The sequence below is a fragment of the Lagenorhynchus albirostris genome, chromosome 14 (genome assembly GCF_949774975.1).
Source record: "Lagenorhynchus albirostris chromosome 14, mLagAlb1.1, whole genome shotgun sequence".
Lineage (NCBI taxonomy): Eukaryota > Metazoa > Chordata > Mammalia > Artiodactyla > Delphinidae > Lagenorhynchus > Lagenorhynchus albirostris.
Window position 1 is genome coordinate 53,573,874 of NC_083108.1, and position 24,648 is coordinate 53,598,521.

A 24,648-nucleotide genomic window follows, 5' to 3' on the forward strand; every position below is an offset into this window, starting at 1 on the left:
TTTTTTTTTTTTTTTTTTTTGCACTGTGTGGGCCTCTCACTGTTGTGGCCTCTCCCGTTGCGGAGCACAGGCTCCGGACGCGCAGGCCCAGCAGCCATGGCTCACGGGCCCAGCTGCTCCGCGGCATGTGGGATCTTCCCGGACCGGGGCACGAACCCGTATCCCCTGCATTGGCAGGCAGACTCTCAACCACTGCGCCACCAGGGAAGCCCTCTAAGTAACTTTTATATTGTTACTTCTTGATTCTTCAGTTTTAAGCATTATCTCTTGACTTATGGAAGATGAGGACACACTCTCTTGTTGCCACTCACATTACAAATAAACCTTCCTGTTCCCACATTCTTCATTAAAGTTGTATTCTGGCTTGATCAGTATTTAGTGCTTGCTTTATTATGATTATGTAAGTGCTAATTACTTTCTTCATTGCACAACTGTTGTTCTTTTTTTCTTTGCTAAGTAACTCTCTGCCAGTTGCCTGGTCTCTTCTCAAGATGCTTGGTACATAGATAACCTATCAGTTTCATATTTTTTTCTCTGTTTATTTATTTTTGGCTGCATTGGGTCTTCGTTGCTACACGTGGGCTTTCTCTAGTTGCGGCGAGTGGGGGCTACTCTTCGTTGCGGTGCGTGGGCTTCTTATTGTGGTGGCTTCTCTTGTTGTGGAGTATGGGCTCTAGGCATGCAGGCTTCAGTAGTTGTGGTACGCAGGCTCAGTAGTTGTGGCTCACGGGCTTAGTTGCTCCACGACATGTGGGATCTTCGCAGACCAGGGCTCAAACCCATGTCCCCTGCAAGGGCAGGCGGATTCTTAATCACTGCACCACCAGCGAAGTCCCTCAGTTTCATACTCTTGTAGACATCTTTCTTGGAACTTTGCCATGTGCTCTGGTCTGGATCAGTTGTTCTTAACGCTTGTTACATTTGTCCTTCTGTGATCTTCCTTCACTTTCATCCTGGGAGTACCCTTTGTCTTTTGTGTTGGGGAAATATAGTAAAAACAAAACCTACTGTCAAGCTAGAAAACTTCTTCACAAAGGTAGAAGAGAAAGAAGACAATTTTGTTATTGAATAATCAGTAAACCAGAATGTGATTATTCTCATCACAATCTGATAGAGATTGCAAGGAAGGAAATCTTACTCTGTTACATGGGTAAGTAAATAAAATCTATCACATTCATGTTTTCAAGAAAAATTGCTAAGTATCTTTATGACTGGGAGTAGAGTTTGCAATTTGGAGTCAATTGATCAGAAGTTAGGCCCAGGAAACTGGGAGATAGGGGTTTACCTTTATTGATGATCAAATTTCGTAGAGTTCGCTCTCAGGTCCTTGAGGAAACATTCCTGAATTTGTGAGATTGTTAAGTAGCTTATTTTATTTAGCATTTAACCTTCCCTGGGTCTTCAATTTTGAAAGAATCCCTTGTCCCTTACCTTCTGCTGGAGTACATTATTCACTAGTTTCCTAAGAAAGGATTTACATGTAAGATAAAATTATTGCTCTGAAAATGTCTGTATTCTACTTGATTGATTTAATTGAAAGTTGAACACTACTTTCCATCGAAATTATAAAAACATTGCTCCATTTTTGCCTTTTAGCTTCTCCTGTTGCTGATAAATTTAAACTTGTTCTGATTAACTTTCCTTTTTATGTTTCCTATGTATTCTGTCTGGAAGCTTATAGGGACCCACTTTTAATTCTCAACAGGGCAAAATTTTATAATGGGACATCTTTGTATAGGTCTCTTCATTATTTGAAGTACTTCATTTTCTACCTTCCATCATCACGGTTTTCTCTTTTTTTGAGGGGGGGGGATCCTTATTTATTTGATGATGTACCTTTGGGACTGGTTCTCTGATTTTCCTAATTTTTCCATTTTTCTTAATCTTTCTGTGTTTTTGTTTTACTTTTAGACAGACTTTCTCAATTTTATGTTTATATCTTTCCATTGAGTTTTTCCTTTTGCTGTATTTTTAATTTCCAAGTGTTCTTCCTGGTTCTCCGAATGTTCTTTTGTAGATTCTGTTCTTGTTTTATGAATGTAACACATTTTTTTTTTTTTTTGCTGATAAATAAATGGTAGTTTTTAAAAAAAGGTTACCTACACTGATAATGTTTATTGTCTCCAAGTTAGTTGCTTTTTATTTGTTGGATTTTGATCTGTTTCTTCATATATCTGGTTAATCTTTGGTCATCTGCTTTTATATCTGATGGAGAACTAAAATGCACATAGGAGTTTGGGAGAGGCTGTTGAGTGTGAGAGTTTGGGAGAGGCTGTTGAGTGTGAACTCCACTACAGGATGATCTGTCTGTAACATTTTGTTGGGGGAAATCCTGTTGTATCTTGAGGTCTTTTTCTTGGGCTGGGTAGTTTGCTCAAAGAACAATCTTTAGTCTCTTGCCTGGAGGGGAATAATTTGGCTGTCCAGGTTCCTAGCCAGTCCAAGAGCAAGACTAGGGTAGGAATGGGAATGAAAAGGTCTCAGTATCCCTATGCGGTCCGTTCAGGATTACCCTTGTATTCTTTTTAGTATTTTACCCTTTCCTCGACTTACTTTTTGTGCCCAGGTTCACAGATTCTCTGCTTAAACCTTTTCAGAGAATAATTTTCCAGTCATCTGCCAGAGGTGGAGAGGGGAGATCTGGGGATCGAAATTTTAATCAACCCCCCACCTTTTTTTTTTTTGGCCTTTCTTTTTGGCCCTGCTTCTAGGGGTACCTAATAACACCAGTTCCTTAATGGTACCTGGGAATTCTGTGGTATATATTGGTTTTGAGCTTCTTCCATTGTTGTTTCACAGTTCAGTTTTCTTGGGAAGTTACTAGGTCATTTGCCACTTGTCTATCCTTTTTTCTAGCAGATAATTTCTATTGTCCTTGTCTCTTCTTCCATACCTCCCATATCTTTGCCTTTAAAAGTAAATAAAAGGAATCCCTTTGTTCTTATATTAGTGAGGCTTTAAGAGATAGTGAAAGTAGATGTCTGTGGTTAATGTCCATCTTTCTCAGGGAGTTTATTTTACCTTACATGCCTCTTTAGAGCTTTTTTCAAACAAGCCATGTTATTTAATTTTTACAGCTTATTCAGATAATATCTAAATATTTAATTTCATTCTTCAGAAAAATTAGGTCTTTTCTCCATCATGGTATATCTTTCCTCCTTTTTTATCACCTTACCCCTTACAGAGTAAAATGTTGACACTGTAAGTATCTACAGGTGGTCAAAGGTGGTTTAGGAATCACATTACTCATAGTAGTAGATTAGAGGGTCTCAGTATACATTCTAGCAAGGTTACATTAGCACAAGGCTGCACTTAATTATTTGGACTTTATCTAAAATTGCCATTCAGTTTAATAGGTGCCAGAAAGTCTCTAAAATCCCTGTGGGTGAAGGATTTGAAAGAATCCAGGACAAAGTCTGTAGACATCTTTAAGCCTGATCGATTTGGATGTTTCATTTTCTTTGGCCTGTATACATGGTCTAGCATTTCATTGTTTCCTACCTTGTATCTTTACTCACTGCACGAATGGTATCACTTATTAATACTTGTTGGATCATTTTTCTTTGTAAAAATCTCATGGGAATTTGCTTCTGTTCATTTATTTCTCTCTTTTAAAAAAATACAATTTTATTAGAAAAATGAATTAAAAATGAGAATGTCATATGAGAAGACAAACACATTTGCAGCAGGAATTCCCTGGCAGTCCAGTGGTTAGGACTTCGTGTTCTCACTGCTGAGGGCCCGGGTTCAATCCCTGGTCAGGGAACTAAGATCCTGCAAGACATGTGGCACAGCTAGAAAAAAAAAAAGAAAGAAAAGAGAAAAGAACATTTGCAGCTTATTTGTAGGTAATGGAGGGAAAGTTAAAAAATAATTTATTTTTTCCAGTGGTTTATCTTTTCATTATGAAGAAATAACCAATGGCCCAAATTGTGTCATTCGAGGTGTTACAGCTAAGGGCCCTGTAAACTCTTGTCAAGGCAAGGTAAGCATTGTACATACATGTTATAATGCATGTTATTTCTTATATGGTAAAAATGAAATTGGAAATTTAAAAACCTATTTTTGTGACAAGATGACAGTAATGTCAGGTTCTTAGGAATTAATCAGGATCATGTCACCCGACATACCATTACCATTTACATCTCTTGAGAAGACCAGCATATTTGCTGCTGTTGTCTGTTAAACGTTTATGAATTAAATATTTTCAACTGTCTTCATTTTCATTCCAGTCTTTTTGCATTCAAAGCCGTTTACAACAGTTATCTAGTACTATGTTGCTTCTTTCTTCTCTGTAAGTTTTTCCATTTTTCAATGTTTTTCTTAGAATAGGAACAAAAATATGAGAAACTTTAGCTCACTTCTGTAAAAGTATTGGGTTTGGTATTTGTATAAGGGAAGTGTTTTGGGAGGAATAAGGTTAGAGATAGTAAAGACAAACTTCAATAAGGTAATTTTTCAGTTAAGTATATAAAGTAGCTAACAGATTAATATGACTAATGTGAACACTGTGGCTAGTAACTTAAGTATTGTGTTACTTTTTTTCCATTGTATCATTACCTTCAATATATATTTTAAAATTTTTCCCTATCAAAATAATGTTTAAAATAGAGCATGTAAGTTTAAGTACTGTATACTATACTGCATTGTATAACCTAATCAAATTAAAGAGCAAGTTCTGTACATCTTTCTGAATTAAGCTTTTTCTGGAAAAAGAACTTGAAAAGCGTGGAAAATTTGACTTTAGTAAGATAAACTTGCTAAAAAGATTTCTAGATTTTAAAAACCTTCTTATTTTGAAATAATTATGTTTTACAGAAGAGTTTCAGAGATGGTATAGAGAGTTCACATATACTCTTCACCCAGCTTCCTCTACTAACGTCTTATACAACTATTATATATTTATCCAAACTAAGAAGTTAACATTGATATAATACTATTAACAAAACTCTGGGCTTTAACATTTTCCCAGTTTTTCCACAATTATTTTTCTATTCCAGGATCTAATCTAGAACACTGCATTGTTTTTAGATATGTCTAGATATTGGGTTTTTTCCATTTCACTACTTTCCACATTTTTTATAGTGCCCATCCTAATTCTGATAATTATTCAGAGGTTATGCCTTTTGAATTCAAAGATAGTATTATCTATAAAGAAGGCAATATAAATCAGTTTTTTCACCTGCATCTCTTTCATACATATATATGATAATTTTAGTCAATATAAATTTGCTGAGTAGATTTCTATAATGGTATGAAAATGAAAAGCAAAAAGTAAATCAGAGTTGAGGTAGTAAATTACTTAAGTATTTATTTAGGACTTAAATTTAATTAAAATAATTTTTTCAACAGAATTTTAATCTGAAGGTTATTTTTCCGGGTTTAAAAGAAGACTCACAGGTTCTGAAAATTAGATTACTGCCAGGTAATATTACTTTAAGAAATATTCCTAATTACCTTTTAAATAATATTCTTATGATAAAATATAATGACACTTATAAAGGTGAAGTGTTTTTTGGTTTGGATATGGTACAAATCTTGAAAATACATTTGAATGACAAACATAGTGCTAACAGAAATGACCAGTTAAAAATAAAAGACAGGAAAACGTTTAGAAAGACTTGAGTGAAGTTCTAAAAATAATCTTGGGAGAAAAATGTGAATATTGAAACTATATTGGGGAACTGTTCTTAAGGATATACTAATTAGACTTACGTTAGAACTGGATCTGTCCTTTTTCTGATATAACTAAATATTTAATATTTTAAGAAGGAAAGTTTCTTATGCTTTTATGTTGTTAATTTGAATAATGATTTATCAACTCGTAAATGAAGTTGCAGTAAAGTTAGGGTAGAAAAAGCCAGCTAATTTGAGAATCAGTCTATTGTGGAGGTTCAAAGAGTATATTCTAGCATCGGCCCTTCTGCGTTTGAATCTAAGCTCTGACACTTACCAGTGAGGTACACTTGTTCTGTGCCTCGGTTTTCTCATGTGTAAAATGAGATAATACATAATTCACAGGGTTTTTGTGAGGATTAAATGAGTTAATATGGGCAGCCCTTACTTTGCATGGTTTCGGTGGTAACTCAGTGGAGGATACACTTCCAATATGCATGAGTTCTCATTAACACAGTACTGTGCAGAGTGAGAAGTGCATATGCTGTACAACACCTAGAACAGGACTTGTTATGAAAGTTTTAGCTCTAATATTAATAATACTGAGATCATATCTTTGTCCATATATGACCTTTTTTACTGGTTTTAATGAAAAGAAACAAAATAGCTATTTCCTTTCACAAATTCGTGTAGTTTGAGCTTTCCCTGAGGCATGAATTGATTTAGAAGTAAAGATTGGCCCATTGGTAGACGTATAAGAAAAAACTGTTATGTGTTAATACTTACTTACAATGCTTTTATTTTAAGAGGTTAGCTAAAACGTATGGATTACTCAAATCTACTCAAAGGAAATTCTTATTAACCAGATAGTTCTAATATTTTTTTAGAATTTGCGAGTAAACGTGGTAAAGTAGCAAGTGGGACTGTGTAGTGATAATGGTCAAGAGGTTTCAAATTACAAAATTAGGATCTAACCTGAGTCTGCCATTTAGTAGCCATGTGACCTGGACAGAATACTTAATCTCTCTGGGTCCCAGTTTCCTCATCCATAAAATGGGGATAATAATATTACCTTCTTGATCAAGATCATTGTAAGGATTCTGAGAACAGAGTTGGCATATGGTAAAAACACTGTTCTTTGATATAACTGTTCTTTGTAAACTTGTGTTCCCATTATTTAGCATAAATTGTATTTTAAAATATCAGTGTTTATAGGGCACATCAGGTCATCTTGCTGCAGAAATATAAACCCTCTTTTATTAGTTTAGAGGAAACTTGTGGTGCAGCTTGCTTAGGATATCAAAGTGTTGTGGGCAGTCGTAACAAGTAAGTTATCTGGTTATGTCATTATATGAACTGATCCTTTGAACAAAATTACCTGAGACAGGTATGTAGTGTGCCTGAGAAATCAGTCTCATTGTGTAAAGTTAAAAGTAGTAAATAAAAAAGTAGTTTAATAAACTTTTATTTTTATTCTTGAATACTTTTTTCCAGAATCTTTTTAGTATTTCACGTTTGGGTGATTTCTAACATGAGTTATCACCATGTCTTAGCTTGTTACATAAAACTAAGTCTAGACATCAAACATTTTAATATAATTGAGACCACTCGCGTGATGTATAGAATATATGCATTTGGGGGATAGAAATGATTAAACATGGATATTTCTTTTTTCTCTCTTGGCATTATTTAAAAGATATTAAAACTTGAAATGTTAAAAGCTGTTTCTTTTGCTGTTTTAACATTTCAGTTTTAGAAACTTGAATCTCTATTTTATTATATAATTTTCTGGTAGGTCCCCCTCATCGATTGAAAGTGAAACCTGATTCTGAAATTTTAGTTATAGAAAATGGAACAGCTTTCCCATTTCAGGTAGAAGTTTTGGATGAATCAGACAATATAACAGCACAACCAAAATTGATTGTTCATTGTAAGGTAAGCTGTTATAAGATAAGAATATGTAGATTTTGAGTCCCGTGGTACTAAATGGAAATCACTAAATCACTATATCTTTTGGCTCCTTCATAGTAAGCCTTATATTATATCTAGATTGTGTAATGATTATTCCATGGAGAAATTTTTGGGCTATCTCATTGTCAATAGTTTTCAGCATCCCTAAGCCAGTAATGATGCCAGCTGTGCCAAGTATTGGACCACAGATTCCTCCCCTCTCCTTCCTTAGTCCATCCTCCTCATTTCAGATGAAGTATTTAATTTATGAGTAGGATGGTGGAAATATCCTTTAGGATTGGGGATGGATGGATAAATGAATATGAGTAAAAGAGCACAAAAAGGAAAGGAAAACCCAAATAGGTGGTGTTAAAAAAGAAAGAATAACGGTTTAGGAAGTTGGTTTTTCTTCCAAAATCAACAAATTTTACCTAGAATTATAGAAACTTACTCTTTTCATTCAGAAATTGTCTAGTATATTAGTGAATTATATTTATAGTTTTCTAATTTATAGCCGGAAATAGTAGCTGTACTAAATTGTTTGAAAATTTAAATAACAGTTATTGAATAATAAGTTACATTTGATTGAGGTCTTAAATTATTTTGTACGCTTCCAATAGTTTTCAGGTGCTCCAAACCTTCCACTCTATGTTGTGGATTGCAGTAGTTCTGGAACCAGTATTTTGTCAGGACCAGCAATTCAAGTTCAGAATATCAAAAAAGACCAGACGCTTAAAGCAAAAATTGAAATACCTGTAAGTTGTTACTGTTATTCATTGGTATTATATTGAGTCTTCATACAAATATTCTTTAACAGCTTCATAATATTTTATGTAAAGTTGTTTGACTTTTTAAAATGAGATATTTGTGATTCTTCTGGCCAGAGGGAAGAAAAGGCAAAAATGAAATGGTATAGTAAATAACATTTTGTATCAAATGTTAGTAATTTTCTTGATCAAACCTTTTATAATATCTATAGCTATTATTGATTACATGTTCCTAAAATTTTTTTTTCCTATATTAAAATGTGACAATTATCAGTTTTATTTTATTCTCTTATTTCTTACAGTTTACACTTGTTTGTTAGAAAGTTTGGTAAATGTCCCTATGGAACCACCACTGAAGGAAGGATATATGAACATTTAATATGTGTGTATAATTAACAAAGTAAATACATGGTTTTTCAGTAGTGTTTTCCTATAAAGAGATTGCTGTGTTAATGTGCCAGTAGGATACTGGTTATTGGATATACATCATGGCTGAAGGTGAAGCCAGCCTAGAGAAGGACAGGCAGTTGATATAAGCATTTGGTTTCCTAAGACTGCTAAATGGGATAACAAATACTTATACAAGTAAAATACCTAAATGTGATTTCTTCATAATTGATATGGTTAGTAGATGATAAATTACTTGATCAGTTGATTAACCAATGTTTTTCCTACTAAGTATATATCAGCTAACATATCTTGAGCCTCAAAAGGGTAAAAGCTTTTATTTTTTTACATTAGAATGAAATGATTTGACTTTATTCTAATTCTTTTCTTTTGAAGCTGGTTATATTTGATAATCTTCAAATATTTGTTACGCATTTCCTTTTTTCAATAATGTGGGCAACATATTTTTGAGCATACCATATCTTGCAAAAGATCAGGAGATTCAGGAAAAAGACTTGGAGTTAGGGAGAAATCTGGGCTTGAGAGCAAGAGAGCATTTACATATAATTATGTAAATACTACAGAGCAGCAACAGGCAGAACACCAAGAGTCCTGGTCAGTTAAGACAAAGACAAAGGTATATCTTGTAACCTGCAGTTAGAACATATTATCCAAAAGCAGTGACTCTTAAGTTTGAGCCAGGCAAATAAGATGTGCTTATAATAGGGCATGGATTATTTGCCTGATACTCTGTGAGGTAGGAATTTTGAATATGTCATTGTTCATGTGAATGGGCTTCAGTAAAATGACTGCAACTGGATGAGGAAGGAGACATGAGTGAAATAGGATTGTAGAGGTATTTTAAGCTTAGACTTATGTGAATTTTTTGTATCCTGTGGAATGCACTACACCTAGATTCTGAAATAATTATGTAGTGTTTTAATTTTGTGTGCCTAAAATCAATTTATGTAGCACACAAGCTCATCGTTACTGATCTTTGGAACACTGATATGCCCATAACAAATTATAAATACGCCAGCTCAACCTTTAGGGGCATCTAGAGTCCTCATCTAGCTACAAGCAACTCTGTCCACTCACCCCAATGTAAAATGAATTGAAAAGGCTCTAGAAGCTCATTAAATGACATTTTATTGCAATATTTATCTTTAATTTATGGAAAATTCTTAATTTATTACACCTTTATTTTTATTAATAAATGCTGGTCACCAAATCTGTGTCATATGATTAAAATTTCACAGGTTTGCAACACTTTTAAGTAAGTTTACAAATAAAGGGGAAGGAAGTTCTTTTAAGTCCAGATATGCTAGTTTTTGGTTTTAAGAATGTGGCCCCTGTCATTATTTATAACTTGATGGTATAAAATATGGAATTATTAATACTGTAGTATCCTCTTAATGAGAAAATCTATGAATGTTAACAGTATATAAGATGATCTCCCATAATATTGGAAATAAATTCTTAAGCAATATGGAAGATTCACCATTAAAGCCAAAAACTGTGTTTTCATTACAGATGTCATTCAGTATATATTTGTGTTTTCCTCTCTTCCTAGAGTTGTAAAGATGTGGCACCTGTGGAGAAGACTATTAAGTTGCTTCCCAGTAGCCATGTTGCAAGATTACAGATATTCAGTGTAGAAGGACAAAAGGCAATCCAGATCAAACATCAGGATGAGGTTAATTGGATAGCAGGAGATATTATGCATAACCTTATTTTTCAAATGTATGATGAAGGAGAAAGAGAAATCCATATAACATCAGCTTTAGCAGAGAAAATTAAAGTAAGTATCTCAAACAGATTGTTTATTTGCAAGAATTCTGTTCATTTTCTTGCTTGGAAGACTCTGTACAAGTTTTATAGGCTATCCTCTAAGAAGAAGCTTATCAAAGAAAAATAGTACTGTTATATAAAATCCCGGGCTAAATAAGATACTTTTTCATGCACTAGATTGAAATGTTGAATGATTCATGTGTGACAAATTCATGCTTAGAAAAATGATTTTGACACCTAAACAAAATTCCAGTCCTGATGAACTGTATTTCTATACTCAGAATCAAGATCACCACTTGACCAAAGCAGTGTTTGTCTGTTTTGTAAATTTTATTTATTTATGGCCGTGTTGGGTCTTCGCTGCTGCACACAGGCTTTCTCTGGTTGCGGTGAGCAGGGACTCTTTGTTGCGGTGCACGGGCTTCTCATTGTGGTGGCTTGTCTTTGTTGCAGAGCACAGGCTTCAGTAGTCATGGCTTGCAGGCTCTAGAGCGCAGGCTCAGTAGTTGTGGCGCACGGGCTTAGTAGCTCTGTGTCATGTGGCATCTTACTGTACCAGGGATCGAACCTGTGTCACCTGCATTGGCAGGTAGATTCTTAACTACTGTGCCACCAGGGAAGTCCCCAACCAAAGCAGTGTTTTTGTAGCTATTCTGAAGGCGCTAAATAAAAAGTCTGTTAAAGGAAAATGGTAAAACAGTATTGTTAACTACAGACTCCTGATTTGGCCATTTGAAATTGGTATAGCAATCTCTGAAAGTGTGATCCTTAGACAATGCTTTTGTCAGTTCTCAGTAGCTTCAGATGGTCCTCATAGACCTGCCATCTAAATGTATCATTTGTTCCTTGATAGGGTAAATCTATATGTTGAAACTTTAACAGCTCACTTAACAGAGAACCAAATCAAAATGGTTAGAGTTTTTTTTTAATTAATTTTATTTATTTATTTATTTATTTATTTTTGGCCATGCCGTGTGTCTCGTGGGATCTTAGTTCCTCGACCAGGGATCGAACCTAGGCCCTCGGCAGTGAAAGTGTGGAGTCCTAACCACTGGACCACCAGGGAATTCCACTCTTTTGCACTGCTGTATTCTGTAGCCATCCTGAGTCTCCAAATATAGGATCTGATATTTTAAAAGAATTGTTTACCAGGATTCAGCTGACATTATTTTTTAAATCTTACTTGGAATAACCCTTGCTCCAGCCAGTTTATTTTCCTCTGCATAATGAGGGAAGGGAGGATTTCGAGATAAATAATCCTTATCCTGCTTGGAAGGGAGGCAAGCCATTTTTATCTCTGTCAGCAGATTTGAAGGCAAGTAGTTTAAAAGTGGTACCAGCAACCTAGCTTCTGAACTGATTCCTTGCTTTCTCATAATGTTTCCACAGTTTACTTTCATGTTAAGGGTAAGGAGAAACATTGACTTCAGAGCCTTTTTCTGTATATAACCTTCTTTTTGCCATTCTCCAAGCTCATGGCCAGCTTTTGACACATTTTGCCTCAATTCTAGTAGTTATATATTTCTTGGGTTCCAAACATTTTAAAACATGCACCTTTATTGATAATAAAGGATATTAAATACTTTTATTAAATGTATATGCTTAAAGTGGTTTTGTAGTCTTTAGCGAATTCTCCAGTATTGAGGAAAGTCAACCCAAACTGACGTAGGAATTCATTGAAAAGAGAGCACAACTAGGGTGAGAGAAGAAAGCCTTTTTGTGTAACTCCTGCTTGCTGCTTCCATTATTTAAAAAAAAGGAAAAAAAGGTATGATAAAGAATAAAAATACGGTTTAAAAAGGTAACTAAGAGGACTCCCCTGGTGGCGCAGTCATTAAGAATCCACCTGCCAATGCAGGGGACATGGGTTCGAGCCTTGGTCCTAGAAGATCCCATATGCCGCGGAGCAGCTAAGCCTGTGTGCCACAACTGCTGAGCCTGCGCACTAGAGCCCGCGAGTGACAACTACTGAAGCCCGCGCGCCTAGTGCCCGTGCTCCATAGCAAGAGAAGCCACCACAATGAGAAGCCTGTGCACCACAACGAAGAGTAGCCCCCGCTAGCTGCAACTAGAGAAAGCCCGCGCGCAGCAATGAAGACCCAACGCAGCCAAAAATAAACAAATAAATTTATTTAAAAAAAAAAAAGGTAACTAAGAAAGAACAACATAAACTAGGATTAAAATATTAGAATATCAATGATTTAAGAATCACAACTATAGAAGGCTAAAAGCATAAAGTTGAGGTAAAAATTCTTAAATAGAAAGGATTGGAAGTTTAAAAGGATAGTGTAGGGTAATCAACTTAAAAAATGGATCAGGTAACAAAATATGGAATTTAAGAGATATAAAGTTAAAATTAGAGCTGAAAACATTCCAGAGTGGATTAAGACCAAGATGTGACCAGGCTGCTAAGTACATTAGTGGATTTAACTTTTTTTCTCACCTTGCTGAATCAGGTCCACTTAGATCTCATTTAAAACCTGTATTAATAAGATTCTTTTCAAAAAAACAGAGTGACTGTTAATTCTCAGAATTGATCACATGATTTGATTGACATGATTTTTTTAAAACTATAATGACCACAGTGATAATCTTGTGACAAAAGCTAAAGAAATGACTTAGGAATATTTATTTTATTGCATTGAAAGATATGGTGGCAACATTATCAGGAAAGACAATGAGGAAGATACTTTTTTATTATAGTAATATATGAATGACCATCATTTCTGGTCATCAGGGGCTTTTTCCTTAGAGGTGGGGAGGATGGGTTATAATTTTAAGAGTCTTTGGTAAGATAAGTGGCAGTTGGAAGGCATTAGATTAAGCTTTATATTATTATTAAATATATAATTTTTCTTCTAGGTTAACTGGACTCCTGAGATTAACAAAGAGCACTTACTACAGGGTCTGCTTCCTGATGTACAAGTACCAACATCTGTAAAAGATATGCGCTATTGCCAGGTTTCGTTCCAAGATGATCATGTGTCTTTGGAAAGTGCATTTACAGTAAGGTTTGTGGGCATATTATATTTTGAGGTATTTCAAAATTCAGCATATGGCGACAAAAGTGCTTTTCTCCAAAGCACACATGCCAAAGTTGTTTTTTTTTGTTTTTTTTGCGGTACGTGGGCCTCTCACTGTTGTGGCCTCTCCCATCGAGGAGCACAAGCTCCGGACGCGCAGGCTCAGCGGCCATGGCTCACGGGCCCAGCCACTCCGCTGCATGTGGGACCTTCCCGGACTGAGGCACGAACCCGTGTCCCCTGTATTGGCAGGCAGACTCTCAACCACTGCGCCACCAGGGAAGCCCCAAAGTTGTTTTTTAATATAGAAATTTTCACAATTTTTTGGAAATAGGTTGTCTTTGGAATAAAGCTTCACTGAAGATAGTGATTAATTCTTAATATCGTTACAAGCTTCTGCTTAATTGACCCTCTAGTATCTGTCAGAACTAGAACTTTTGATAAAGGAAAGCCCTTCTAGGACAAGCAACAGTGAAAACTCATGGAGAATGACAGACATGAAAAGTCCAAAAGATACAGTGTGATCAGTCAGTGTGTTGTTCAGAAGGAACAATGCTTTCATTGGTTAGTGATGATCTTCAAAGCTGAGTCCACCTGATAGAAAAGGGGGAGATTTAAGTAGCTATATTGAAAACCTGTCCTTCACCCTGGCCTGTCAGTTCCTCGGCTGCCTCTTTTTTAATAACCTTTCTCACTTTTTTTTTTTTGCGGTACGTGGGCCCCTTTCTGCTGGGGCCTCTCCCGTTGTGGAGCACAGGCTCCGGACGCACAGGCTCAGCGGCCATGGCTCACAGGCCCAGCCGCTCCACGGCATGTGGGATCTTCCCGGACCGGGGCACAAACCCGTGTCCCCTGCATCGGCAGGCGGAGTCTCAACCACTGCACCACCAGGGAAGCCAAACCTTTTTCACTTTAATTCCTCTACACATTTCCATACTATTCCAACACTTAGAATAGCTCCACGTTTGAGATAAAATCGTAAGATGTACAACTCTTCAGCCAGAGACAGATCTCTTGATGAGTCATTCTTACAGACCCATCTGTTTTCTTTCTCAGTGCTCTCATGGCATAAATTCCTTTTAATCCAGCATAGCTAACTGTGATCTAACACATGTGTATTTTTTTTTTTTTCAGTATTCTCTACTCTCTTTGCAAGCTATCTTTTCTCTCTTTCCTTTTGGGTTAATAGTTACGTTATATATATGGAGGTATTTAGAGGGGTGTTACTTTAAGTTTTAGAAAATGAGTGTTGTATTTGTTACTCTTTAGCATATTTAAACTAATTTTTTTCTACAATTAATGGTGCAAGTAAGGCCTTTAACTTGTTAATCAATTGCAGACCACTTCCTGATGAACCTAAACATCTAAAATGTGAATTAAAAGGAGGAAAAACTGTACAGATGGGCCAAGAGCTTCAAGGAGAAATAGGTTAGTATGGCCTGCTTTCTTTCTTTAAAACACTTCTATAATATGTCCTTACGTTCATGTTTTGGCATACATAATCTGAAAGGAAAACTTGGGATTTATATACGGTTTATGGTTTAAATTCCATTGTTGGAAAGATTGAAGCATTTTCCCTGTCTTTGCCTATGCTGACCTAACTGTGAAATCAGTTTGGCAAAAATAGTTTGTTGAAAAGAATGTTGACTTTTGTTAGAAATGATAATAGTTAATATTAAGAGTGAAAAGTAAATATATTAGTGGGTTCATATGTATCCTGTATTTTTCTTATATCTAGAATATTACATAATACTAAATTATTTCCTTCAAATGTTCATGGTAAAAAACTTGATTAACATCAGCATCATGTTAAATATGTAAATATGATTAACATCAGCATCATGTTAAATATGTAAATAATATAAGTGTACTTATGTATATTCTTATTATTTTTATAGTGATTATAAAAGAAGTGATTATAATTACTTTTTACCAAAAAAATACACAAGAACAAAGTTAGAATGAGTTTCTAAGTATAATTTTAATTAAGTGTATAAGTGTTTATTATGGATATTTGTATATTTTATTGATACTTTAGAATTAAACTTCCTCCCCTTTTTATAGTTATAATAGTTACAGATCAGTATGGAAATCAGATTCAAGCATTTTCACCAAGTTCTCTATCTTCCTTGGGAATTGCTGGGATTGGACTTGATAGCTCACATTTGAAAACTACTTTTCAGGTATGGCTGTTTTCCATAACAGTTGGCTTATTCCATTCAGTTTATATATAACAAAATGTTTGGGAAAAACAAAAATAAGAGAGACTTGATTTCAGTGTTTACAGTGAAAAATTATAAAAGGCATTAAAATAAGTTTTATAATGAAAAATTTTGAACATATGCAAAAATAGAATAAATAGTATAATTAATTCCCATGATCCCATCAGTCAGCTTCAACATTCATCACTTCCCCCTTATCCATCACTTTGAAGCAAATTCCATACATCATATCATTTCATCCTTAAATATTTTGATATGTATATGAAGATAGTTTTTCATGTAGCTATTTGAGTAAAATTTCTTGGTGCTCAGTCCCTGCATTAAATAGAATGCCTGGGAGAAAACTAGTGGTGAAAGTTTGCAGCTGTGCAGTTAATTGAGATTAGCTTGAAAAATAAGAACCCTGGTGGAATTATTTCAGTTTAAAACAAGCAAGGAAACACAATGTATTCTTCTTGGAGAGATTAAAGGCAGTTTTTGAGAAAAGATGTTGGAGTTGAGCCTTCAAGGAACCTACCAGGCTCGAGTAGGTCAAAAAGAAGGAATTCTAAGGCCCAAGTAAAGTTGAATCCATTTAGGGCATTTAATGGTTTTCAAAACTCTTCTTCCTTTTGGAGCCTCCATTATACCTTTTACCTGACAGAATGATCATAATAGCCTCCTTGTTGCCCCTCCCACCTAGAATTTCTGTTTCCACTAATCTGCTGGGCTATTATTTTCTAGTTTTCAGAACACCACTTTCACTATATCTTAGCACTGCTGAGGAACTTTTAATGGTGTTTTGTTTACTGTAAAAGATAAGGTTTCATCTTTGACTTTCAGGTTCTTCTCTTGTCTAGCTTCACCCTCTGTGTAGATGAAGTCAGATAATAACTGCTGTTATACATGAACTATCTCTGCTTCCTGTCGCCTTATGCACAGGCTCCCATCCTCTTTCACTAATTATTCCTAAATTGTAACCTATCTTCCTACATCTTGTTTTCCCTGTCAATTAGATTCCCATCAGCATATAGACAGGCTATAATAAAAAAACGCTCACAGCTTCCTTGTACGGCCCTCCTTCTCTCCTCCTTTTTACAGTACAGCTCCTTGGAAGAGTTGTGTCTACTCTCTGTTTTCACATTCTTCACCATCATTCCCAGGCAAGCCACTGTCACTGTTTTTCTGCCCTGTGCCGCCTGACCGAATCTAGTGTCAGTTTTCAGTTCCCATCTTATGCCACCTATCAGCATTTTATACTATAGACTCCATCTCCTTAGGGTGACCTAAAGTACTCCATAGTATTCCACTGCAGCACACCTATCTCCTCCCATGGCTCATTCTCCAGTCAAATTGACTTTCTTTGTTTCTGCTGTCATTTTATAACTGATGTATACTATCTTGACTCACTTTCAAAACAATAGGAGTCTACCCCTAGTTTCTACAGAAAAAAGGGAGCCTCTGTTTTCTTTTTTTTTAAACCAAAGTTGTTTTTAAAAAGCACTATTTTTAAAAAGCACTATTTTTGCGTACCGCAAAAAAATAAAAAAAAATTTTTAAAAACTGGTTTTAATATGCCATTATTTCTTTTTTTTTTTTGGTACGTGGGCCTCTCACTGCTGTGGCCTCTCCCGTTGCGGAGCACAGGCTCCAGACACGGAGGCTTAGCAGCCATGGCTCACGGGCCCAGCCGCTCCGCGGCATGTGGGATCCTCCCGGACCGGGGCACGAACCTGTGTCCCCTGCATCGGCAGGCGGACTCTCAACCAATGCGCTACCAGGGAAGCCCTGCCATTGTTTCTTAAAATCATTTCCACATCTTCATAAAATGTACTGCTCTTCTGAAGTACATTCCCTTGATAATATCAACATTAGACCTTAGAGAGTGCCTTTCAGAATTTTGTGTTTAATTCTATTTATACTCATCTACAATTTGTTAATGTGCATGCAAATTTTATTTTTAAGATATGAGGTAAAACCAGAATAACTTTCAAGATTACTTAAGACATCACCTCTTCAAAAGGGCATTTGGTGTTTCACTATTAAATGTGGGATTCTATAGACTTCACGTATTTTGAACATTTCAATGTGTTGTACTAATGAATGCTTAATTTGTTTTCCAAATAATGAAAAAACTCCCCTGCACTCAGTGGGCTTTTGGGGGAGATTAATTTTTATTGTTTTGCAATGTCTTTTTACAGAAAATTTTCTACAAACAGTTGTTTCAGATCATAAAACATGACATTTTAACTCTGATTTTTAAAATCTTCTGGAATATATTTGTACTTAATGGAAATTTAAGATGATGAAATCATTAAGGGTCACTATTAAAAACTGAATACTACAGTGCTCATGCCAGTATGGAATCAGTTTATCTACTTCAGTCACTTGGCAAAGATTATAGGCTAGTGTCATTGATTCCCATTAACAGATGTTAGGCATTCTAAGTACCAGCGATGGGGTTGTGACAAGTCAAAGCCCCTGCCTTCTCGGAGATTACCTTGTAATGGGAGAGCATATAACAGGTAGGAAATGAGTGACAGGAAGAAAATTAAAGTGGGCTGTGGGAATAGGGCACCATCATATAGGGTAGTCACAGAAAACCCCTCTGGTTAAGGTATTCTGTGCGCAAAAACCTGAAGAAAAGCCATGTAGGTAAAAAAAATGTTGCAGTCACGGTGAAGGAGCGAGTGCAAAGGGTGTTGGGCAAGCACGTGCATGGCTATTTGGGGAACAAAAAGGAGACAATGCAAGTGTAAATAAGAGGGAAATTAGGAAAATATCAGGAAAAAGGACATAGCTTGAACCTTTTAGATTTCTCCCTCACAAAAAAGAATTTCAGTTTCTCCTCTCAAGGAGATGAAATTCAAGGAACTCCAGTATTGGCATATGTGTAAGTTACTTGCTGTTGTTATACCAGAAGCACATCTGTATGCACATAGGTGGTGACGACATTTTCTTTCATTTTTCTGAAAACTAAACATCTCCCTGTTTCTTTTCAATGTGCTTTTCCTCATTAGGAAAATACACAAAGTATAAGTGTGAGAGGCATCAAATTTATTCCAGGTCCCCCTGGAAATAAGGATCTTTGTTTTACGTGGCGTGAGTTTTCTGACTTTATTCGAGTGCAGCTAATTTCTGGGCCACCAGCTAAACTTCTCCTTGTAGACTGGCCAGAGTTAAAGGAGGTAAGTACCTTCCTGCCTTGATTGACAGAATTTAATATCACATGACTTACTGCTTCAAAATGTCAGTAGATCAGAATAGTTACATTTTGTTGTTGAAGTAATAACAGTAGCAATAGTAACAATAACAAAAGGACAAAGTAATATGAATTTTAATACTTCATTATTTAATTCATCACTGTGCCCTCATTTGTTTAAAAAAGTGTAATACTTCAAATTCTAAGTATTTTATTGTAATAGAAATTTTAAAATATGCATAAAAGTAAAGTATAATGAACGCTCAGTTTCAACAGTTACTGATTTTTGCCCAATTTTATTTCATTGTTCTCTCTCACTGACTTACTAAAAAAATGTTTTTGCTGGAATTTTTAAAAGCATACCAGGTATCAAGTCATTCATTATATCCATAAAAACTTCAGTTTGCCTTCCTATGCAAATAGTTAAATCTTTTTTTTTAACATCTTTATTGGAGTATAATTGCTTTACCATGGTGTGTTAGTTTCTGCTTTATAACAAAGTGAATCAGCTATATGTATATATACATCCCCGTATCTCTTCCCTCTTCCGTCTCCCTCCCACCCTCCCTATCCCACCCCTTAGGTGGTCACAAAGCACTGAGCTGATCTCCCTGTGCTATGTGGCTGCTTCCCACTAGCTATCTGTTTTACATTTGGTAATATGTGTAAGTCCATGCCACTCTCTCACTTCATCCCAGCTTACTCTTCCCCATCCTCAGGTCCACTCTCTACGTCTACTTCTTTATTCCTGTCCTGCCCCTAGCTTCTTCAGAACCTTTTTTTTTTTTTTTTAGACTGCATATGTATGTATTAGCATACGGTATTTGTTTTTCTCTTTCTGACTTACTTCATTCTGTATGACAGACTCTAGGTCCATCCACCTCACTACAACTAACTCAGTTTCGTTTCCTTTTATGGCTGAGTAATATTCCATTGTATATATGTGCCACATCTTCTTTATCCATTCATCTGTCGATGGACACTTAGGTTGCTTCCATGTCCTGGCTATTGTAAATAGAGCTGGAATGAACATTGTGGGACATGACTCTTTTTGAATTAAATACTAATCACTAATACTTCAATACTAATTTTGCAAATGTCTATCAAATCTGTTACCTTTCAGTTTTCAATCAATTTTTAGAATTCTCATTTTAAAATGTTCACATTCTGGTGTTCAGTTATGGTGTGGCAGGGCCTTATCTGTTGGTATGAAAGCTTATTTTTTTCTAATGGGAAATGATCTCACATGACCGTGGTAGTAAATGAAATTATCCTGTAAAGGAACTGATCATGTAAGAAAAGCTTACATATCTGCGCCCTAGTTTGAGATTGCCCTTTTTTGATTTGTGAGTTTAAAAAAACAGATAAACTAGTGTATGAATGTGCTTTAAAAACAATTTTTTTTGTAATGTGTTGACTGAAGGATTTCACTGAAAAGTGAGTGTACTTATTTTTTATCTGGAAGCACATATATTGCATAAATCAATACATTCTTTGTGCCTAATGATGTCAGTAAAGGATTTGTTGACTGACTGTATCATGGAATAATTGTGTACATTTGAGGTGGAAAAAATCTTTACATGTTCATGTTTTTATATGATTTTGTAGGAGGGGAATATAAAAAATAATGACAGCTTGCTAACTCAAAAACTTATTACAAGGTTTATTTGCAGATACCATTGAAATCCAACAGTTTTAAAAATAAAACCTAAAACAAATTTCTCATTCTGTTAAGAGATACATTATATGTAGGTAAGCTTGAAAACGTAGTCATTTGAATATGTGGTTTTCCTAGAATTTCCTAATTTAATTTTTGACCTACCGTGCCCCTACAGGATCTTTAATAGAAAAGGGGAACTGATTTAACTCCTAAGCATGATAAATAGAAAAAATATATTAAATATACACGTATATTCTCTCATTTAATCTTCAGCAACATTATGATATATTATCATTCTTTATAAATAGGAAACAAATTCTGAAATATTACATTACACAACAATATTAAAAAGTGGCAAAGGACAGATTTGTATTCATGAACATTTGATTTTGGATATTTGCTTTCCCCACTACTACCCAGAAAAATGTTCAACTAAAAGCTTTTGCTACAAGTCATTTACTGAAAGATATTCTTTAAAAGTAGTTACTATTTGATGGACAGACAATTACATAATTAGGAATAAAGACCCTGTAGTGTTTACATTTGGAAACATCAGCACTTTTTATATATTCAAGCTTTTTATAAACTTTTTCAGATAAAATACAGTCTATCCATGAAAATCTTTTGGTAGTCAAGCATTTAAACTAAACCAGCTTCAGGGGTATCTTTAAAAAAAAAAGTTCTAGCCCTAACACATTATTAATTTTTCTCCCACTTTTAGCAACCTCCTAACGTAATTTGGTAAACAACTTCCTCAAGTAAGGTGAGGTGTGGAGGAAGCGGAGGGAACATTATTAGTAGGAGAGAGATGATAAGTCAGCTTTCATTTTTTGCTAGTTATATCTTTCCTATCTTTTTTTTCTTTTAACTTTTAAAATCTGACACAGAGGATTGGACTTTCACAGGTTTCTTGCTTGACAATGTGTTTTCCTTTGATATATCCAGTATTAATAGGTTGGCACACAAATTCGCAGAGCTACACAGGCCTTACATGAAGTAATGGAAAAGCAAGAAACATCTTAAGCCAACAAGACAGTGTAGATTATCAGTGACTAGTCCTGTTTAACCAAGAGCTGGAAAGCTGTGCATTATTGCTTCGTGTAGACTGGCAGAGTGCTGACAATTGATGGAGGAGTTAAACTGTAGATGACAGTGCTAAAGATGAGAACCTAAGATAAGCTTCTGTTTCCAAGGAAGTCCTTCTAATATGTAATTTTTAGAATTCTTGACTGGCTCTAGAAGCCAGTAATGTCAAATGATATTTTCCCGTTTATCAAATTTTCAATCATTTCTATAAGAAGAGGATCATTTGTGACAACATAATTGACTTTCAGAAGTTTATTTTAATCGATGAAGGGAGCTATTTGTGAATAAAACAGATACATTAAGTGATTGTTTCACTTAAATAGTAATCATATTGTTTGGCATATATGTTTTAGTGCTTCTTAAAATTATTATATCTGTTTTAGTCCATTCCAGTGATTAACGGAAGAGAATTACAGAATCCTCTCATTGTTCAACTTTGTGATCAGTGGGATAATCCAGCACTTGTGCCACAGGTTAAAATAAGCCTTATAAAAGCTAACAATTTAAAGGTAAGTTTTAAACATTCTTAAACATTTTCACTTACTTAAAATTCTGGCTTTCATCCTCAGGATTACGTCTTTAGGTGTCACATTTCTTTTTTAAAAAAAAAAATAGTCTTATATAATCTTCATTATTGCTTAGTTTAAGTTAACCTAAAATTTTTAATAGTTTGAGGAAGTATAGTTTATATCTTGCAAACAGTGTAACAAGGAGCAACATTCTGCAGTTATGTCTGAGTGTTTATTACACAATATTAATAATATTTGGATTTCAGATTAAGAATAGATAATGCTGACAAAGGTGAATGATGGCAGATACAATGACCTGCAGTATGGGTTATGAAACAGGTATTATTGGGGAAACTTACAAGCCCTAAGGGTGAAGGAAAAGAGTCATGCGAGTAGCTGTACTCCACCTACCTTTTGGAGAGCTACCAGGGCCTGGGCATAGCTGTTAGACCTATACTGGCTTGTGTTCTAGGGAATTCGGCAAGCATGAACATGGCCTCGTAATGTTTGGGCACAGACATAGTGCTTGGATACCGGGAGTCCAAGATTAGGTACCAAGTGTTTACATTAGTATTGGGGTAACTAGGATGTAGGGGGGACTTTGGATGCCTGGCACAAAGTTTATGCCCTCCTGCAAGGGGTAAGGGAAGAAGCTGCCAGTCCCTTGCAAAGTTATATTTTCACAAGTCTCTCCTGTTGGTTGAAGGGAATTCATTTGTCCCAGCCAGGTTGTTGCCAGGCAACACAGAAGCGAGTTCTTGGAGTTATATTTAGCCAGGCTTGAATATCCCTCCATGAATTTTATAATTTTAGTGGATGCAAAAAGTTGGTATTACATAAATACACAGTTCACTTGAAATTAATCTATTAGTTCATTAAGAATCCCAGTGGGGATTTTGTAGGACTCAACAAGTTTATCTTAAAAGCTATACAGGAGAGAATTCCCTGGCAGTCCAGTGGTTGGGACTACATGCTTCCACTGCAGGGGGCACAGGTTCAATCCCTTGTTGGTGAACTAAAATCTTGCATGCCATGTGCGTGGCCAAAAGACAATAAACGAAAATAAATAAATAAATAAAAGCTATACAGGAGATTAAAGTGCCAAGAATGACTTGTGATCCGCATGAACTTATTTTCAAAGTAAAGTGAAAAGGGTCAGAGGTCTTAGCCTGTCAAAAAAGACTACAGTATTGCTGCTATATAGCCTGAAATAGAAGACTTACTTCTCTGGCTTAGCGACAAAGATTTAGGACCCAGATGGAGGAAAGACTTTGAGATAGGTTGAGAGAAGATGGATTGGAGGGTAAATGAGACAGGTACAAATATAGGGTTTTATTCTAGCAGTTCAATTACTCTTTCTCACTTTTGTCTCACCAACTATTGCTTTTGTTTTTTTTTTTTGTCTGCATGTACCATAATCACCTAATCTTCAGGTTCCGTTAAACAGAAATTTGGTATTAGAATTTAGGAGAGAGTCTGATTTTCCTGCTTCTACAGTCTTCACATTTACTTTTGTTCTTAATGTTTGCTTCCAAGAGAGTTAAATAGTGATTATTTCCTACTGGTAATAAGAGTATGATCTTAGTTTTTTGGAGAAGCATCTGCAAAAGACTGAAAGACTCTTCTAACCAATGATTAGGAAATGTGGCCACTGATTCTTAATCACTTAAAAGTAAAAGCTTGGTTATCAATGCAAAAGTAGTATTGCAACAAAGATTTAAGAAGCACATCTGAGTAAATATTAAGAGAAAGATGAAGTAACTAACGATGGACATGGTATTATGCCTTGACTTGAAATTATGTACGTGTATTTATGTTTATTTTTCCTGCGCCGACTCTCACAGCCCCCCAGTTTTGGAATATACCTTCAGTGTTTGTGTGACCAAACTTCACTTGATATATCAGCGTTATTGAAACTGAACATTGAATTCTGCAACTTAATAATTGAAATACACAAAATTCTAGTTTAATTGAGTGTGAGTGATTATTATCCTTTGGATTATGTGATTACGTATTATATCATTTCAACTAGTTCAAATTAGACAATTTTAGATTTTAGACTGTGCAAATGTAGCTTTTTAAATAGTAATAGAGGAAAAGAATTTGATTCCTAGAATTTTCTAATTAACCGTTTTGTTTTGTTTTTAGCTCACTCCTTCAAACCAACAGCATAAAACCGATGAAAGGGGCAGGGCTAATTTGGGAGTGTTCAGTGTTTATGCCCCTAGGTAAGAACTGAAAGTTTGATAGTTATTGGTATTATAGAGATTGATTTTTGTTATTACTTGATTAAGTTAAGAGTAGTAACTAGCCTTCTATTTAGTGATAGTCAGGAGTTGGAATGGAACAGGAGTAGAGAGGTTTCCTAAATGAGTTAAACTTTGTATAAATTGTCTCAGAATTTTTAGTTATAACTAATGAAGTTTGAACCCCCTTCCCCCCTTCCCCTTTTTTCT

The 24,648-nt window shown here is 35.3% G+C and overlaps 1 protein-coding gene across 1 annotated transcript in view; it reads left to right on the forward strand.

Moving 5' to 3' along the window:
* SMCHD1 (structural maintenance of chromosomes flexible hinge domain containing 1) overlaps positions 1 to 24,648 on the forward strand; it is a 128,882-nt gene that overhangs the window by 57,659 nt on the left and 46,575 nt on the right. Inside the window, exons 21-31 of the mRNA XM_060121914.1 lie at positions 3,889 to 3,985; positions 5,353 to 5,425; positions 7,412 to 7,551; positions 8,187 to 8,321; positions 10,294 to 10,521; positions 13,374 to 13,522; positions 14,874 to 14,962; positions 15,599 to 15,717; positions 18,756 to 18,923; positions 22,067 to 22,192; positions 24,341 to 24,420. Coding sequence (XP_059977897.1) covers positions 3,889 to 3,985; positions 5,353 to 5,425; positions 7,412 to 7,551; positions 8,187 to 8,321; positions 10,294 to 10,521; positions 13,374 to 13,522; positions 14,874 to 14,962; positions 15,599 to 15,717; positions 18,756 to 18,923; positions 22,067 to 22,192; positions 24,341 to 24,420 — 1,404 coding nt within the window. The remainder of the gene's footprint in view (positions 1 to 3,888; positions 3,986 to 5,352; positions 5,426 to 7,411; positions 7,552 to 8,186; positions 8,322 to 10,293; positions 10,522 to 13,373; positions 13,523 to 14,873; positions 14,963 to 15,598; positions 15,718 to 18,755; positions 18,924 to 22,066; positions 22,193 to 24,340; positions 24,421 to 24,648) is intronic.